At 41.6% G+C, this 19,915-nt stretch overlaps 1 protein-coding gene across 2 annotated transcripts in view; it reads left to right on the top strand.

The window, feature by feature from the left end:
* CNIH3 (cornichon family AMPA receptor auxiliary protein 3) overlaps positions 1-19,915 on the top strand; it is a 99,831-nt gene that overhangs the window by 58,366 nt on the left and 21,550 nt on the right. Inside the window, exons 2-3 of one of the 2 annotated variants that reach the window (XM_066611674.1) lie at positions 565-633; positions 5,547-5,594. In XM_066611674.1, the coding sequence (XP_066467771.1) occupies positions 565-633; positions 5,547-5,594 (117 nt within the window). The remainder of the gene's footprint in view (positions 1-564; positions 634-5,546; positions 5,595-19,915) is intronic. The other variant, XM_066611675.1, reaches the window with a different exon arrangement.

The following is a 19,915-nucleotide window of genomic DNA, read 5'->3' as shown; positions in this document are numbered from 1 at the left end:
CTGTTTTCGGGTGTATAGATCCTTATTCAGGAACTTGGTCCAGGTCTTCTGCTTACTTCTTGAGGACCACTTCCCTTGTTAGGTTTTTGTGTGTACAGGCCTGCTACTGCTCATTCCTGTATTTAGTAGCTTTCACCTGAAACGATTCACCCATCTTCAAATACAGTTGTCCCTTGTCTTATGTGTAGTTGACTTGCACAAATTCAACTACGCACATATGGACCCCCCCCCCCCATATCCCAGAGAAAAACAGTAGTTTAAACAGTGAAGGTGATCGTCTGGAAGTTTAACTATGGTTAGCACAAACCATGGCTTTGTAGCATTACATCTGTTTCCAGCCATGAAGGTTGAAGTAACCAGCCATTCCCACCTTTTTGCTGAACTGAGTTTGCTCAAACCACACCAGTGCAAGGTGTTTTGGAAGTAACCTGAATCATTACTATGGAAGTTAATCAGGATGCATTTTCTTCATAGTAAAAGAATAAATTTTGTTCTTAATAGTGGTAGGAAAATCTATATTTGCAAGAATTGTAGTTATGTTTGGAAAAAAAATTTCTTTTGCAGATAATTGCATTTGATGAGTTAAAGACAGACTTCAAGAGCCCCATAGACCAGTGTAACCCAGCACATGCGGTGAGTACCATTCCACTATTTTATAATAATGAAATATTGTAGAAATGCTAAGCTGTCCACAAAAATATGGTTTTAATTTGAATCAGAATGTGAGATTGTACATCTACTCTTCATATTAAATTTTTAAAAATTATAGGCAATTATTTCTGATTCAGAAATGAGAGGTACTAGAATGAAGAGGCACAAACTAAAGACTGACTCACACAACCCAAAATCTACATTGTCTGCAGAACGAAATCAACTCATACCCAGATAGTCACACTGCTGCAATGGTGGGTTGACGCTCGTTTCCGCTGATGTATTTTGTTTTTCTGTGGGTAGTAATGTGAGTGAAAATATATTGTGCTAGTCATTCCTGAGCATTTTTGAAGGAGGGATTGAGGTCCCATTGCTTCACTACCCAACAAAACTTTTAAAATGTCAGAATTCTGGGTATATTAAATTTGAAGTACGGTATATCAGCATATGAAGCTGCCTGATACTGAGTCAGACCATTGGTGTATGTTATCTAGGTGGTTGACAGTTACTCAAGTAAAGGTGCAAAGCAGAATGCCCTATCAAAGCTCAGCCATTGAGCCATTGAGCTTCAGGCCTTTTGTGGGTTTCCCACTCAGAATTAGGACTCCACCAAGACCCACCACAGACACTTGCCTATGTCGACCCCCCCCCCCACCCCCTGATAAGTTTTTGAGCCAGCAATCATGGAATTTTCTATGAGCCTCAGATAAGTCAGGGGTTAAACTTAGGGGGTGTCTGACTATAGTTTTGTCTGATTTTATCCGAGGCCAGATCCTGAAAAATAACCTACCACTAATTGTTACCTAAGAGCTGTAGTCTCTAATTTATTAAAAACATAGTAAAAGATCATAAGACACATTTTGATTCTTTTTAAATTCTGGTCTTCACCACCTTTTTGTAAACACTATCAGAGTAAGTGCACTGTAAACAACATACCAGTAAAACAGTGGTTCCCAACCTGGTATTCATGTACTCCTAGGGACACTCAACAGGACCTTTAGGGGTACTTGAAAAAGAATGGAATAATGGCAGAAAAAGGCAGGTCATGCTCCAGAATGCCTTGCAAGGACCAGCAAGGCAGGAAGAAAGGTAGCTAGTTGGCTGTGAAAGCCCCACCAATAGCTAGTTTTTGGTCATCCATTCATCTATGAACCAGTGATTGAAAACCAGCACAGTAAAAAAGCTGAAACATAATATGGAAAGTGATCAATCACCCAGAATTTCTCAGCACACTTCTGGTGCAAAACAGTGCAAAGGCAGAGTCTTCTGTTCTTCAAACAGATAAAAAGAGAAAGTATGTGATGAATACATGAAGTCTGGGCTCTCATATAGAGAAGATGAGGGCTTGTATTATTAATTACAAACATTTAGCTAATATGAGGGGTGTACAATTTATGGAAATGGGCTGCTAAGGGGTATGCGCAAAAAGGTTGGGAACCACTGCAAGAGAACCATGAATCAAATCCACCTTTAAGGTGTCTGGTGTGTTAAGCTAGAAGCTCTACATACAACATACAACATATAACACATAACTGGAACTGTGCAATTCAATTCACACAAAAAACAGACCTGTTGAAAAAACAGACCTGCTTTGCAAGCATTTGCAAAGCAGAACCAGGCTGCAGCAGAATGAAGGAGAATAAAAGGTTAACTTTGGCTGGAATTTCCCAGTTGCTGTAGAAACAAATGACCTGGTGCCCGCTTGCTGCTTGAGAAAGGAAACTTTTCAGAGTTAATAGGCTGTGCCCTCTGATTGACCCTGACTGACTCTGATTGACTTCTGATTGAAGTGATAATTGAAGCTTGATTACTTGGCAAAAAATTTACTACTATAGGGGAGTATCTACTGTATATGTTTTTAAAAAATGGGATGGAGAAACCGCACTGTGAAACAACCCAGTGGTGCCTTACGTTGAGAAATTTCCATAATATGATTGCCCTGTTTGATAACTTGTCATAACTACTATGCTGTTTCCAGACATGAATGGGGGATTGAGCTTCCTCTTGATGTCTGTCTGCAGTGAGTCTGCAGTTCTAGGGAATCATTTCCTCCTCTTTGAAAATGTCAAGCTCTGTCTAGAGAGCTTATTCTCCAAGGCTGCATGACAATGTGTGCTGACCTCTTTGAGTGGGGCTGATAAGCGGTATCTATTCATGTACCATCTTGCCTAGAGAAGCAGCTAGAACTCTTCACAATGTGAGAGGAAGATTGTTGGCTCATAAACTGGAAGAATTTGACTCTGATGTATTAGCTGATATATTCCATGGATGAGAAGCATAAGAGACATGTATATCTAAATAGAAGCTGAAAGAAGAAGGTACTGCAGCTTTGAAAACCAGTACACTGAGGCTGCAATTCTATCCACACTTACCTGGGAGTAAGCCTCATTGGCTACAGTGGGAGTTGCTTCTGAATAGATATGGATAGGATTGGGCTCTAAGTTGAGCATTTTAAAAAATAATGTACAAGGCAGTTGTACAAATCCTAGGTAAACCTGATAACTGAATAGAACATTCTCACACATGGTGGACAAAGTTCATCTCCGTATAGCCTTCATCATCATGACACCCACAAGATCAGTGGCTTGTTGAGTGTGCCCAGCCATCCAGCAGCTGCATAGTATTGATCCAGATGTACCCTTGCCTTGCTGCTACCTACCAATAAAGGTATAGAATTCTTCTTCCTCTAGTAAACCATGAACAGCAGTAGTCTCTTCCTACGAGGGTTGTCCAGAAAGTAATGCACCACATTTTTTTTTTCTCAGCCTACAGTAATGGTACGAATGCGAAACTTTAGATATACATTATTTGAATTTTCAGGAGTGCGCACACAAAGTTTTGGTTTCTTCAGACAGATAGTGTAGCTGCAGCAGTGTTTCGAAATGGCGCCTGTAAGTGATGTACGTTACAAGCAGCGTGTCGTCATTGAATTTCTCACTGCGGAGAAAGAAACTGTTGGGAACATTCACAAACGTTTGTGTACAGTTTATGGAGAATCTGCAGTCGACAGAAGTATGGTTAGTTGCTGGGCACAGAGGGTGAGGCCATTAGAAGGCGGTTCGGCAGAGCTCCAAGATTTTGCAGCGTTCGGGACGGCCATCCACGGCTGTCACACCTGACAAGACGCAGCTTGCTGATGTCCTCATTCGCGAGGACCGACGCGTAACGACTAGGCAGTTGGCGCTGAAGCTGTCAATCAGCAAAGGAAGTGTGGATGCAATCATCCGTGCTCTTGATTACTCAAAAGTGTGTGCACGATGGGTTCCGCGCTGTCTTACGGTGGACCACAAATCTCTCAGAAAAAACATTTCTTGTGAGTTGCTGAAACGTTTTGAAGATGAGGGGGAAGCGTTCTTGTCCAGGATTGTGACAGGTGATGAAACCTGGGTTCACCATTTTGAGCCCAAAACAAAATGACAGTCGATGGAATGGCGTTATCCTCAATCTCCACAGAAGAAAAAATTCAAAGCAACTGCTTCCGCCGGTAAGGTCATGATCACTGTGTTTTGGGACTGTGAGGGCGTCATACTCATTGATGTGATGCCAAGAGGCAGCACCATTAATTCTGAAGCTTATGTGAAGACATTAACCAAACTCAAGAAGCGCTTCCAGCGACTTCGGCGCTATAACAACCCAGGTGAATGTTTGATTCAACATGATAACGCTCGGCCTCACACAAGTTTGAGGACTTCAGAACACATCACTAAACAGGGTTGGACTGTGTTACCCCATCCACCCTACAGCCCTGACCTAGCTCCCTCAGACTTCTACTTGTTTGGGCCATTAAATGATGCCATTCGCGGAAGACATTTTGAGGATGACGAAGAGGTGATTCACACAGTGCAGAAATGGCTTCGTGACCAGAACAAGGAGTGGTACCAACAGGGCATACATGCCCTTGTGTCTCGCTGGAGGAAGGCCATAGAACTGGACGGAGATTACATGGAAAAATAGGGAGTGTAGAAGAAACATCATTCTTTCTTGTGTGTAAGTTTCATTGTGTTCAATAAATAATTGTTGAAGAAAAAAAATGTGGTGCATTACTTTCTAGGCGACCCTCGTATTTCAGAGGCATAGAGGGCAAATATCCACTCAGCAGCCAAATGCTAGACAAAACAGGTATGTTTAGAGCCCTCGCTGGAAAGCCATGAGAGAGGAAGTAGTTCTTCTTTTCCCTGGGAGGGAATTCCATACTTGTGGCACCACTACAGAGATGGCTTGCCCCTGAGCTGCCACCCCTCTCATTTTGGGACTAAGGCGGCACTTGTAGAAGACTCCCCTCAGATGACCTAAGAGGGCAGGCTGGAATGTATGGAAGGGGATAGTCTTTCAGATAGTCTAGACCCAGGTAATGGAGGACCTTAAAGGTTAGAACTAGCACCTTGAATTGGGACCAGAAGCAAATGGGCACTATTGAAGCAGTGGTCCAGCTAAGTCATATTGTCTGGCCCTCTGGAGACCAAAAAGTTTAAGAACCACTGCTCTAGGGAGATGTATCGGCCTGTAATTGGGATGACCTGCCTCACAGGCCAGTCAAGCCAGGAATCTGGAAACCTGGCAGCTTCTGACATGAATCTCTCAGACTTGGCAGTTTAAGATTTAGGCTCCTCTTGTGCCATAGAAGGAGGAAGAGTGAAAATGGACTCTAACTAAAGTTGTTGAATCTACTTAGGTTTGAAGTGAATTTCTGTTGCTAAGACATTTGCCTGGTGCCATGCAAATTATGCCAGTGGTGATCACTGATCTTGAAACAAATGAGATGTTATTGCTACCCATTTATTACTAATTCTACCACAGTCGGCTGGAACCCACCTCAAATTGATTATATTTGGAAGTATTTTCGTAACAGGTATCTAAAAGCCTACCCCTTTCTTCCCTCTGTTTTGCTTTGATAGAGAGAGCGGTTGAGAAATATTGAACGAATTTGCTTTCTTCTGAGAAAGGTAAGAATTGACTTCACTTGGCTGTGTTATGCTTGAGGAGATCAGAGCCATCACATTCATGCTGCTAGAAATAGCATCAAACTTTCCTAAGGTTCCTCCTCTGTTTTCCTCAGCAGAAAGGTGATAATGGCAGGGCTGAAATTGGAACCGAGGTGACCTTTGATGAAAGGGAATGATGCTAATTAGAAAGGACTTCCATCAGTGAATAATATCCTAAAAAGAAATGAACTTTTCAGAATATTACCCAATTCAATTTAATAATCTCATTTTTGAAGGCAATGGATGACTTTTGGAGGTTTAACATAAGGCTTTGTAGTGCCTTTGTGCCTAATCTTCAATCTAAGGATATAGCCATATAATGATAATTTAAAATAAAAGGCATACCTTGTTATTATAAGCATCCAAATCTTTCAAACCCACCATTATAGCTGTCCATTCATTCTCAGTGAAGCAGGGTTTTGCCTGTGAAAGGCCAGGCCTCAGGAAATGTGTTAGGTCTCAAGCTGATGCAGAACCTTGTTTTTGCTACAAGAGATTAGTTCACTGCTCTCCTGGAAGTAGTTTTGTTTTACTGCCAACTCAGCAGTCTTCTAGTTTCGAGTTGTGTCCCAGTTTTTGTAATGCAAAACAATAGACAGTGGAAATTTTATTAATATATGTGCGTTGCCTGGAGACGTCTTACCCACACTGGTATTTAATTTTTATTGAGCTTAAGCATCCTTGCTAACAGCAGAAATGGCACCTTTTGGCTAATTGCATACATACCCCCACATGTAACATACTCTAGAGAACAGGGTCCTTTTCATACACTTAAGTTGTTTGTTAATGCAGCCTCTCTTCCAGAGGTCTTCAGGGACACTTCTTTTAATTGGGATTTGTACTCCAGGAAGAAAGGGAAACATGATAATTCAACAGAAAGGCAGTATTCATGGCAGACAGTTGCTAACAGTAGCTTTTGTCTACATAGCAATACTGAGGTTTTCACGGTTAGTGGCAAAGCTTTTGGGAGCAATTAGAACACAAAAATAGTTTATGAATAAAGGAAAGCATTTAGAGCAGGTGCACTTTTCAACAAACCCTAAAGGTATCCAGCCTCATTATGATATTGGTCTCTGTATGGCCTTGGGTAATTATCTATTTTGTGTGCCTTTCTTCTTTTTTAAAAGTTCTTCTGGAAGAACCATTTAAAGCTCAACAGTTTAGTAGGTCTCTTTCATTAAATTGTTGGCCTAGTGAAAAATTTCTCCTTGACTGCCCTTGGGTGTGGTGTTTCAATCCATGATACAAAAAAATGGGGTGGGTGGTAATATTGCCATTGACATCAGAAGAGCACGATAAGGCCTGTTTCACGTGTTTACAGCAATAGACTTTTGTGGGGCAGGTCCATAGCTTTAGGGTGCAATCCTAACTCACTTTCCAGCAGCGACATAAGGCCAATGCAGCTCCAAGGTAAGGGAACAAGCATTCCCTTATTTTGAGGAGGCCTCCATGAGTGCCACCCAACTGCAGGATACAGCACGCGTCCCATTGGTTAGGATTGCGGCATCAGTGATGTTTTTAGTCCTTGAATCAGCCTTATTTGAGTGCAACTTACTAACCTATATAATATATTGAAAGTGCAACAACAAAATAAGAGGGATTACCCATAACAATGAAATCGCTCATTTGTTTGTATGTCATGTTTGAGGGCATTTATATAGCATGGCAATAATGATTTAATTTGGGAGTATATGAAGCAAAATACATTTCTATTCTTTCTGGCATATGGTATTTTATTTTATTTTTTGTGCTGACCCTTTTGTTCTCCCCCCTTCCTTTTTCATACTTCCTGTTTATAAAAAATAGGAAGCCCAAGCACATACTGTCTTGGATTCCTCGGAGGAAGGATGGGGTATAAATGTAATGCACAAAAATATTGCAACCCATCATTTTGGGGATCTGCTGAATGGACAGACAGAGTTTAAAGAAAGGGGCAGTGAGCTAGTTTTAAAACCATGAATAGAATATACTGTCCTCCCTTGATTAGTTTTATAAATCATTGTCTTTGCTGGCTGACTTGGTTCAACCTACTTCTTAATTTAGAAAGGGCTTAGTAGGAAATGCAAAACTTATACTGTATGCTTGCATTCCAGAGGAAGTTTTTTGCTTGAGAAATCTGGTATATTTGTATCATTAGAATCATTTGCCTGGATGGCCGAAGCTCCACTGCCCTTTCCCCCCATGTCAGGTGTGATTTACTTATTTAGATACAAATCCAGCCCTGTCTGTAAACACTAGAATGACCAGTTCATTTACAAATAGATAGACAATTTTTCAAATTATCTAAATGTGAAAGTTAACCCCCTTCTGTATTAAACACCTGTATCAAACGTCAGCTCAGACAGAGAAGTCTTATCCATTTTTTTTGGGGGGGGGGGGACGGACAACTACTGATTGCATGCTTAGCTGCACTCTGCCCATGAGATAAACCCCCTGAAGTTTTCATCAGAAGTTCAGATCACAATTTAGCATTTGGCTGTTCAGACCAACTTTTAAAGGTTCATGTTAGTGTGTGCAACTCATGGAAGTAGTGCAACTCATGGAAGACTGTGCAACTTGCCACAGGAAGTAGTGATGGCATCTTGCCTAGATGCCTAGATGCCTTTAAGAGGGGATTGGACAAATTTCTGGAGGAAAAGTTCATCATGGGTTATAAGTCGTAGTAGGTATGTGCAAGCTCCTGGTTATAGAGGTAGGCTACCTCAGATTGCCAGATGCAAGGGAAGGCACCAGGATGCAGGTTGTGTCTTGTTGTGTTGTCTTGAAGCATTTGGTGGGCCACTGAGATACAGGCAGTTGGCCTAGATGTTCTTATGTTACCTGTTTTGGTGGTTGTTTGTAATAAGCAGAATTTTCTCTCCTTTTGAGGGAGATTTTAGATTAAAAACAAATGTAGTGTCCGAGAGCAGTGTTGCTGCCCCCGTCCTTGCACCCACCAGAGGGAGAGGCTGCTCCTCCCATGTATGGCCAGTGAGCCCTGTACCAGTGTCTCCCAGACAATTGAGAAGTGTGGTACTACCCAGCTAGTCGCTAACCACTCAACTAATCCTGAAGCCAGTAGGTGGATTTCTAAGCCAAGCTGAGGCAATAGGGGCAGGCTCTCCAAACCAGGCAGCAAGATCTTTCCCAGGTGGATGGAGAAGATGGATGGTTGAGGTTCAGCACAGTGGTACTATGAGTACAACAAGGAAGGAGTCCTCCAACCTGGAGAAGCCCCCACATGTAGCAAATTATAATTTTGATTATCACTACCTGTTTCAAAATAAATAAGCAATGGAAGGTTCTGTTTTCATTCAGTAATTCAGCCTTCTGCATATGTAATTTTGTTGCCGTTATTGAAATAGGGTGGTTTTTAGCTGATGGCGGTGGGCTGCCATGGAGATGGTTTTTGTTTTTTTCATGGTCAAAGCAAACAAATAGTTTTGCCACGTATCATTTTCAAATGTAATAAAAACATAGCTTAAAGAATTGTGTTGATGGGTCAAATTGCAGCTAGTGCTTTTGACATGTACTTCTGAGGGCCAATGACCAGGGGCCATATCAGAGGTTAGGTGGGCCAGGCACTGTTTGAGGACCCACATCCAAGGACCCACCTGGCCAGGCCAGCCCCTGAATTCTCAGTATTAGTGACTGCAGTTAGCACTCAATGTATCATGGTTGGGTGCTGTGGACAGTAGAGTTCCCAGAGTGGGACACAGTGCTAGTAGTACAAACAGGGCTGAAAAGAAAATCCATGTGCAGTTACTGTGAGAGCTAGGCCTTGTCTAACGCTGCACTTGCACTGTCAGTGAAAACCTTTGTAGGCATCCTTCCCTGAAGCATAGATGGCCTGATATCCCAATTTTTTTTCTAGCTTATTGTGTGAATAGGAATGGGTTTTCCTCTTTCAGTCAGGAGCATGAAACAGAGGATCTGTCACCCAATTTAAACATTATGCCAAATGTCTAAGAAAAATGTACCTATGGGATGTTCAATGTTGCCTCACCTATGCAAGTAACATAAGCACACCAGAGATCCCTGGGGAGGCACTGGACAGGATGTGCACACCAAAGATCCATGGGCCCTGGACTAGGCACTATACTGGTTATGCTAACACCACTTTAAATATGAAGCTGACTATAGAAAGTAAGTACTGTTTTTGAGTACATCTCCCCCCCCCCCCACTCCCAGCATCACTTCCATATCAGATCTGAATTATCAACCAGGTGAAATAAAGTTTTTGAAGTTTTGGCAGTAGGAAGATGCATTCTGGCAATTTTCCTGAACAGAGAGCACAACTATATTAGTTTTGATGAATTATCCTTGTGACAAAAAACATAATGAGAACAGAAAATGACCCTACATGAGTCCCTTCCGATGACAGTGATTATAGCAAAGATGGAATGAGTGCACTTTCCTTACTCTTGTTAGTGGCTTTTTGCAACATTCTATTCAAACCTCCTCTGGATCATGACACTGCTGAGGCTGACTCACTGGATGGGCAGCAGGAAACCTGTAGAAGGCTACTCCAGCACCGTGCTTAGTGGCAAGAACCTGTCTGCAGAGGGAGCAGATATGAATTATGACGACTTACAAGCACTGTTAAAATGTGTCACAACTCTTTCAGGCAATCATTCATTTTGTCTCTTAATAGCTTAAGAGTCCTATGAGACAATGTGGGGATAGTATGATCAGGGAAAACATTGTTGCAGACAAAGGGCTATATTTTGCATTTCTATTTAAGCGACTTGCTGCTAAATATGCAAATAGCTCTAAATTAAAAGCAGAAAGTCGGCAGACAGTGAAAACACTTTAAATAAGCCTTACATTTTTTAATACAACCGAGAAACAAAAGAAGAAATTGGCTTATACCATAGTATATAGCTTAATAAACAAAAATAATAAAAAGTAAGGTCATATATAAAATGAGATTGTGGAATGTGCTGTAACCAAAGAATCAGTTCTAGAAATTAGTGTGACACTAGTACTTATTGGATGGTACAATATTTGGCTGCATTCCATGTGTATGTAACAGAAAGGGATGCTATGTCACGTGCATCTGGTTTAGTCAAGCGGCTGGATTCTTTAACTTGGTGCATTGGTTTATCCAGATTGGCCTGTTTTTTTGCGGTGGTTAAGCTGGAGGGGCGATGAGGTGACCCCAGCACTGCAATTTTTCAGCAGCTGAGCTCCTGGCAGAATAGGGTCCTAGATGAAATATGAGATGGAGCATCTCCCTAGAGTGTTGCAGATTCAGGTAAAGGCCAAAATCCAGACAACTAGTCTCTTAATGATGGCCCAGAAAAATGTTCCTTATTTGCTTCCTATTTATTTTCCATCGTGTCTTCTGAGTACAGACTTTGCTGCTTGTGTTTGCTTGTCCTAGAAAAGACTTGAGAACATTTATGGTAAGTTTTTTCTCACTCTACCACTGTCAGACTAGCAGATAGCTTTTTAAAAAAGCAAATTAGAAAGGGTGCTTTTTTACACTGCATTGGAGAGAACACAAAAGTTCAGGTATTAAACAATAGAACATGGAGGACTTGCCAAGGGCTTGGTGTTCACTTTCATAAAACTGTAATGTGTTCTAATGTTGTTCTTGGTTGCATGTTTAAAGTTGACATGTTCCTGTGTATCAGTCGTGCATAATCTATGGTGGTTTTCTTATATCATGAACAATGAAATGTAGTCAATAATTGACACTTATATAACACTTTTCAAGTGTTGCACATACATAAACTCAGTAATAAGAGGAGTATACAATAGGCACTTGTATGGAGGAGAGAGGAGTGTATTCTCCCCTGAAATACTTTTCTGTTCAAGTTCCTTGGCTGTGTAGGTGGCTTTTTACATCTGTGACTCTGCTAATGACAAGATTAGTGGACAATCCATGCCAACGGTCTCCTTGGAGATTACAATGTAGTATAGGGGTGTGAGGGAAGGTGCTGAGTGTGAAATGGGGCTGTAAACAGGAGTTTTAAAAAGAGTAATTTTGTATGAATCATAGAATGTTAGAGTTGGAAGAGACCTTGGAAGTCATGTGGTCCAGCCGCAGCTCCTTGCATGTGACTACAGCATCCCTGGCAGATGGCCATCCAGCCTCTGCTTGAAAACCTTAAATGAGGGAGAGAGTCCACTGTAGAATGAGGCAGACTGTTCTCCGTGCTGGGCATCTCTTACAATTAGGACATTTTCCCTCATGTTTAGCCTAAATCTGCTTCCCTGTGGTTTCAACACATTGGTTGTAGTCCTGCTCTGAGGTGCCACAGAGCACATTTTACTGCAGGGACAGCCCTTCAGGTACTTGAAGACAGCTATCGTATTTCCACTAAGGCTGCAATCCTGTACACACTTCCCTTGAAACAAGTCCCACTGAACACGATGGGACTTACTTCTGAGTAGACACACATAGGATTGCACTGTTAGTCTCCTCTTCTTCAGGCTAAACATGCCAAGGTCTTTAATTTCTTATCGGACTTGATTTTCATACCAGTCACAATTCTTGTTGCCCTTCTCAGAGCTTGTTCAGGCTTATCAATGTCCTTCTTAAAATGTGTTGCCCAGAACTGGATGGAGTGTTCTAACAGTGCAAGCGTATGCATGTCTACTCAGAAGTAAGTCCCACTGCTTAACTTATCAATTAATAGATTAGCTTTGGAACAGTTATTGCCTTGAATCTTGCTGTCTTATGCTTGCTATAAAAAGACCTGCCCAAAAGAACAACTCCAGAACGTTTTCTTCTTACTTCTGCAGTTGGGCAGCAAAATTAATGAAAACCACTGGTTTTCAAACTTTTTAGCATGGTACCCTCTTTTGAGAATTACAAACTGTCTGGGTCCCACCAGAAGTGATATCATCAACGTGGAAGTGATGTGGCTGTCAGTCAGAAGTGACCATCAAGGAGAAGTACCCTCATTGTGATGTCAGAGCCAGAAGTGATGTCATCCAGCAGGAAGTAACATCTTCCATTAATAAGGTCAACACCACATGGTGGAGGCCCAGGTGTTGACTGTAATGAAGGGAATCTCATGGCATTTTATTCACTTTTATTGGGTTATTTCTCAGCCATTTTCCAATAGCAAAGTGTAAGAAAAAAAGCCTATTTAAAACCTTGACTTAATAAAATAATATCCTGGACTGCAGGGTTGCCCAGTAGCAGACCTCCCATTCATTCTATGGGGCAAATGCCCTGGGCCCAGCAAGGGAGTGCCCAAGGACAGATTTCTGCCTTGCATTTCAGAGACCGTTCCTTGCTTAAGATCAACAGATGGATCTTCCCACACGCAGCACTATTATTATTAGTAACAGTATTTATATACTGATTTTTCAACTAAAAGTTCACAAAGCGGTTTACAGAGAAAATAAAATATATTCTGATGGCTCCCTGTCTCAAAAGGGCTCACAATCTAAAAAGGTGCAAAAGAAACACCAGCAGACAGCCACTAGAAAAGACACTGCTGGGTGAGGAGGGCCAGTTACTCTACCTCTGCTAAATAAAAGAGGAACACCCACTTGAAAAACTGCCTCTTACCCAGTTAGCAAAGGTAAACAATTTCAGGTGGTCTCTAGGTAGAAATAAGGCTTTGCTCTTCCGCTTGGAAAGGAGGTGTGTAATGGTGTAAGCAAGGAGGGGAGCAGGATAGGAAATCAGAAGGTAACCCAGAGGAAAATGGGGTTGGAAAATGGGATCTGGCAGTAGTCTGAGGGGAGAGGAGAAGAACTGGGGGAAAGAAGTGGAAGAAATTTTCCTCAAAATGCTCTCTGAGAACAGTGTAACGTACTCACTGTCCGAAGAGGCATTCTGTGATTTTTTTTTTTTAAAAGGGCAGCTGCCTGGACAACCACCACCATTGCCATCACTGCAAATCTTACAGCCCATTTCACATACCCCTGCAGATCACCAACGTGCTTAATTCACTTAAGTCCCCAACCCCATTTCACACACTCCTGCAGATCACCAGCTTGTTTATTCACTCAGCCCAGCAGCAGTCCTGAAGTTTCTTTTTTTTTTTTAATGCTTTATTTATTTATTACAGATACAGGTAAGGAAAATTGGATAGACTTAGGGATAGGACTACATAGGTTACACACGAGGGTGGTGGCCATCGATTACAACAAACATTAATCCAAACAAAATTAATAATCAATACAAAAATTATCATATTCTTTAACCCAACTGGTTAATACTTTAACATTCCATATTTTTCCTCTAACCTTATCTATCCCATCATAAAAAAAACACTTCAAACTTTTATACACTCTTCTTACCACTAAACTAGTCTCTAAAATAAAATCTCTTATCTGATTCTTAATTTCTAATATGACATCTAAAAAAGAAGTCTCCAATTACCTTGGTATTACCTCCTTCAATATCTTATAACATGTTATACATCATTTTCCATAACTATCCAATCAAAAAAGGCTTCAAATTTTTACTTATAGACTCTTCTTATCACTAAACTAACCTCTAAAATACAATCTCTTATCTGATTCTTAATTTCTAATATCATATCAAAACAAATATCTCCAATTACAATAATATTATACTTCACTCATCCACCACATATTTATTAACCCAAAATACAGGTTTAATATTTTCTCCAAAATAAATTGACATCTATAATTTATTTTATTTACCTTCTTTTTTTATAAAATAACCCTTTTATTTGTCTTAATACCACTATATTTTACACAATACTTATATTCCAAAATTGCAGTTCCATCTAATTTATTTCATATATTTACCACTTTAATTTTCACAATACTTATATTCCAAATTCCCTTTTCATCCACTTTAGTTTAATCTAATTAATAAAATATTTATCTTAATACCACTTGTTGCTCCATTTCTCTTCTAAAATCCTTCAGAAAGTCCACCAACAAGGCTTGGCTTTCATGATCATCTTTTAGATTTTCAAAAGCCATTTTTATCAACACCAACTCGAGCCACTTCCTGCAGGGCTACTTTCTAATTTTGTATCCAGGGCTACTTTCCAAATTTTTATATCCAAAAAAAGTCAATCAAATCCACAGTCAAATTAGGTTAGTATGCCTTTAAATGACCAAAAGGGGAAAAAAAAAATTCAAGCCTCTTGCTGAGAAACCGAAACCGAAACCAGCAGTGTCCAGGCTTAAATAAAGGCTTTTTGCTGGGAAAATGAAGGTAGACTTTATTTCCTTTGTTGAAGATTACTTATTTATTTCTCTTCGGTACATACCGTTAAAAAAAATATAATCTTGTACTTACTCCAGCAGGGGAAATACCAATTCACCTGTTCTCCCCCTGGGTGGCTAATGGCCATCGTGAATAATCTTGAATTATCTCCTCCTCCTCCAGACTTCTTACTTACAGCTCTCAGTAAAACTTTTTAACGAGCCAAGTTCACTCACTCTTAATAGCTTTTTTCGCTGCAATGTTGTTGTATCTAGGCCGTGGGAAGACGGGTTTTCAGCTCTCCGAGCTTCTCAAAGATGTCGCCCGGGATAGATATGCTTCAGCACAGAGCAAAACAGAGAGAAATCCTTGAAATTGCCTGTTTCTAAGGACCCCCAGTTCAAGCTCTCAGCTCTTTGTACCATCTTCCTGGCACCGAAGCGTGCCTTGGTTGTTTAGGCACATGAAAACATATCTATTTTGCAGTCTCTTCGGGAACCCCCAAAGTTCACTGCAACTTCGCTGAAAGTTAGCTCCCGCAGCAGTCCTGAAGTTTCTCTAGGCTGACCGAAACCTTTCAAAATGGTGGCACCCAGGTTTGTCAGCTTCCAAAATTGTGTGGCCCACTTCATTTGCCATCTTCCAAGATGACAACCCCCAGCCTATCGCAACTCACCAGATTTTAGTTGTCTTAGAGCCAAGCTCATAGGGGCCTATGCTAGCAGATCTTACAATCTGCTGCCGTAAGTCCTCTTAGACCAGGGGTCGGCAACCTGCTGCTCTAGAGCCGCATGTGGCTCTTTCAGCTGTCTGCTGCGGCTCCTCCCGGTGAAAGTGGCAAAGGGGTTAACAGGAGGCACCTGTGTTGGGAGGGCAGGCTGCTTTCCTCCACCCCCTGAGCTCACTGCCCTCCTCTCTCTTCACTCCCACCTGCCCCGCATTGGTTTCCCTTTTCAATTTTGCCCGCTCTGCAGGCTTAAGCTCCCTGTTTTTCCCTTCCCCAACTCTCCAGCAGACTCAGCCAATCAGCATCCAGCAGGCTCCTGGCTTTTTCTGTTGGAATGGCTCACGGCCCTTCACTGGCTGACCACCAGCCAATCATGAGCTGCCCTCCTCCTCAGCCATTGCAAGTCCTTGCAGCCCGCCTTTCCTTGAGCAGGTCCCCACTCAGTGCAAGGAGAGGCTTTTCCTCCACAACAGAGGAGATATCCTATGTGTCTACTCAGTAGTAAGCCCCATTACAGCAGATGAAGCTTACTCCCAGGAAAGGGTGCCTGGGATGGCAGCCTTGGAGCCTGCTCAAGGCCAAGCGCAAGGACGGGTGAGTGGGAGCCTGCGCAGGTCTGTGTCCTTTTTTCCTTCCAGCAGCGTGCCTCTGGAAGGTGGGGGGAGTTCTTTAGTATCCATGTAAGATAAGCAGATGTCATAACCACCATATGTATTGGAAGCCTGGAAGATCTGGTGAGGAGGTAGATGTGGTGTCAGCAGTGGCCCCTTTAAGGGTAAGGCCTGGGCATCCAGCAGAGTGTGCTGCACAGCTGCAGCCACTTGAAGGCAATAGGGCCCTCAGGGATTCCTCAGGGCACCTGAGGAAAGGGGTGTGGGTTGTAGAAGGAGTGCAGGTTGGAGGTAGGAGAGGAGACTGACTGACTGGGCTTATTGACTTTGACTTGGATATTCTGACTGATTTGACTGACTGACTTTGGAATCTGATCTTGGACTGTGACTTGGCTTATTGACTTTGGACTCTCCCCTGGATACTCTGACTGACTTTGTGACTAATGGACTGCTGGAGACACTGGAGTTTGGTGTGTGGCTGCTTTGCCCAACACCTGCTGAGGACCAAGGGGCTGCTATAGTGGTGGGAGGCTGCTGGCAGGAGAGAGGACCTCTGCAGGTTGAACAGGTGAGCTACCCTGGAGGTGGGGTCCAGCAGGACTACAGGGCAGAACCAGGGTCATTTGTTGGGGAAAGAAGGGGAGCTAATTTGCTTAAAGTGGGCATAATTCTCCAGGCAGAGAATGGCCTTGGAATTGGGCAAAACACCATAGAGGACCAGGTGTCTGAAAACACAGGACAAGAATGTATGACAAAACTAACTAAAAGCTACAAGAGGGGGCTACATTATAAAAATGGGACCTATAAGAGCATAAAGGTAAAAAAAACAACTATATATGTAGTATTATCTTCATTTTAGATGTCAAAAGGGTTTTGTGGCTCCTGAGGTTTTTTTCCCTCTGGAAAACGGGTCCAAATGGGTCTTTGAGTGTTTAAGGTTGCCAACCCCTGTCTTAGATTTAGACAGTGTCGCAAAAGCCATGGTATCGTCGTGTACTTTGGGGCCATCAGCTCAAATGGTCGGAGGCCCCATGCACATTCCACTGGCTTCTGGACACCATGTTGGGGCAGGTAAGGTGAAGGGGCAGTTCATGGGGGGTTCTGGGGAAGGAGAGGATGGATCTCAATGGCAGCAGTGCATGCCAGGATTCTAATTCCCATTCCTGACCCTGACCTGCCCCCTGAGGCTCCTTGAACTCAGGCCAGCTAAATATCTGGTGTAGTTCTGAGAAGTCTCATTTATGGCTAGGTGGCTTACAAGAGGTAAGTAAAAAAATTTTTTTTTAACTTCTTCTGGGCCATCTGGTTGCCCACCGCCATAGCAAGCAGCACATGCTCTATTGGCAGCGCTGCATGCTGTGATCTGGTGGGAAATGGTATTAGGCTGTTAATTAGGTAAGTAATTTGAATGTGTTATATAATTAGATGTCATTTTGGAGGTTTTAGTAGAGAAAAACCTATAGTTAATAAGCGTTGAAAAAAATATTTTCAAGTCTGTCTTCACAACTCTGAATGTCAAACCTTACTTCTATTAAGAGAACTAAGATTCATGGGAAACTGTGTTGTGCAAGAAGCACCAGGATCTGTTCTTTTTCAGTATTTGAGTGGAGTATCTATAGTCCTGATGAAAAGCTAAGGTACAATACAATAAATAGAAGCCAGTACATCCAGCTGTAGCATCTTGCCTCAATAAGACAGATAGAGATTTACCCAGGTTGTAATCAATGAGGTAGAATTGGTCTGCTAATTTGCAAGGTTGGACCAGATGTCTCTCAAGATACCACCCAACAACCTACAATTTTATGCAACATTTGCTTTTGAGCCTTAAATTCAATCCTGAAAAGGTAGTGATAACAGTTCATGAGCAGGCTGACCTTTGGTGGCAGAGTACCACTGAAGATAAAACTTCAGGTAGTCTAAAAATACATTAAGTCCAAAACTTCTAGCTAGTTCATGGAAACCCCCCCTTCTTCTTTCCATGAATAATTTATTTTCAGACTATTTCTGTAAAGTGTCCCTTGCTTGTCAGAGGAGAAATGGAGCAATTTGCTGTTTATGTAAACAGCAGGGTGGTTGCAAGGTTGACAGAGGCTTCCTCTCTGTTAAATGGATGGGGGAAGGCTGGAGAGGAGAGGGAAAATGAAGTATTTTTGAGAGGCTTTAGATGGAGAAATCGGCTTACCAAAGCATCATCCATGGCATTTCCTTTGTGAGCTGGTCCAGGGTGTTTTGTATGTTCCTGTTTCCAACACAGGAATTAATCTTGATGTCAGAAAAAAATGTTTGCTTCGTAATGTATGAAGGTGGAGGTATCTTTTGCCTTGTGGTCATGTGTTATAAAGTATATCAATGTCAGTTTTATTTATATATTGCCTTCCTGTGTATACTGTGCCACAAAGCACTTAGCATAAAAAGGAACAAAAATATACCAATGATATAAAGTCAGCCAATCAGAAATTAATCTCAACCACAGTTTATAAATGATACAGTAGCATTCATAATATCAAGGCATTGACTACCAATAATCCATTATAGCAGACCCTCACTTACCAATGGGTTCATTTTGCAATCAAATCACTTTACAATGGACTCTCTGTAGTAAAACAAGATTCACTATACAATAAGGCAGTGTTTCTCAAACTGTGGGTCGGGACCCACTAGGTGGGTCACGAACCAATTTCAGGTGGGTCCCCATTCATTTCAATATTTTATTTTTAATATATTAGACTTGATGTTGCCATGGTATGTGACTGCATTGGGCAAATATTACAGCTTTTAACAATGATAGTCAATGGGACTTACTCCTGGGTAAGTGAGGGTGGAATTACAGCCTAGGATTGTTAAAAATTTCCTTGCTTGATGATGTCGGTTCTGGTAATGACATCACTTCCAGTGGGTCCTGACAGATTCTCATTCTAAAAAGTGGGTCCCGATGCGAAAAGTGTGAGAACCACTGCAATAAGGTATTCACTTCACAATGGGCTAGCAATTGCCTTCAGCAGGACTCTATGAATGATCGAAAAGCCAATCAGTGATGCAAACATGCATTTGGTAGCATCTTGGCCAATAGCTGCTTTTAACATCCTGGCTGTATATACTAACAGAAGGAACAGCCTTGTAATTTGTGTCACTACTACACTGGGAAAACAGATAGCCATGGCCCCTAAAAAGCACAGCAGGCACCTTTTAAATCACTGTTTAGAGATGGAAATAGCTTAGTTCTGTAGCAGAAACTTCTGAGAACTTGGAACAAATCCCCCCCCCTCCCAAATGCATTATTGGGTTCACATTATAATATTTTCACAATATAGTGATGTCTCTGAAATGATTTCCATAGAGGGTCCACTGTACCAACATTTCTTCAAAATATAACGAACGATTGGTAACTTATCACATGATAAATAATACATATTGACTAGAAGATCATAACAATATATCAGAACTAACAATTCAATAATAGGCATATGAACAAAATCAATTAAAAATAGTATCTTCCCATTGTCTAAAAAATACTCAGCACAATCCTGTACATATGTACTCACAAGAAATTCGTATTGCATAATTGGGCTTTATGGTAAGATCACATAAGCCATTAACAAATTCATAAGCCTAATATGAAAAATGCAGAAACAGCAGCCAATAGATGCCATGACTACTTCAGAGATAAATACTAACAATATCCCAGTGGCAAACTCTTATCACAGCTGGTTTCATGTGCCATTATTCTAATCTCCACCCTGCTCTCACCAGGGGTAAAGAAAGAAAATGACACTGCCAACCTTACTCTCAGGAGGTAATCGCTAACAAAGCT

This window comes from Tiliqua scincoides, chromosome 1 (assembly GCF_035046505.1).
Source record: "Tiliqua scincoides isolate rTilSci1 chromosome 1, rTilSci1.hap2, whole genome shotgun sequence".
In the NCBI taxonomy this organism is placed as follows: Eukaryota; Metazoa; Chordata; class Lepidosauria; order Squamata; family Scincidae; genus Tiliqua; species Tiliqua scincoides.
This window is presented reverse-complemented; position numbering and strand designations above follow the sequence as displayed.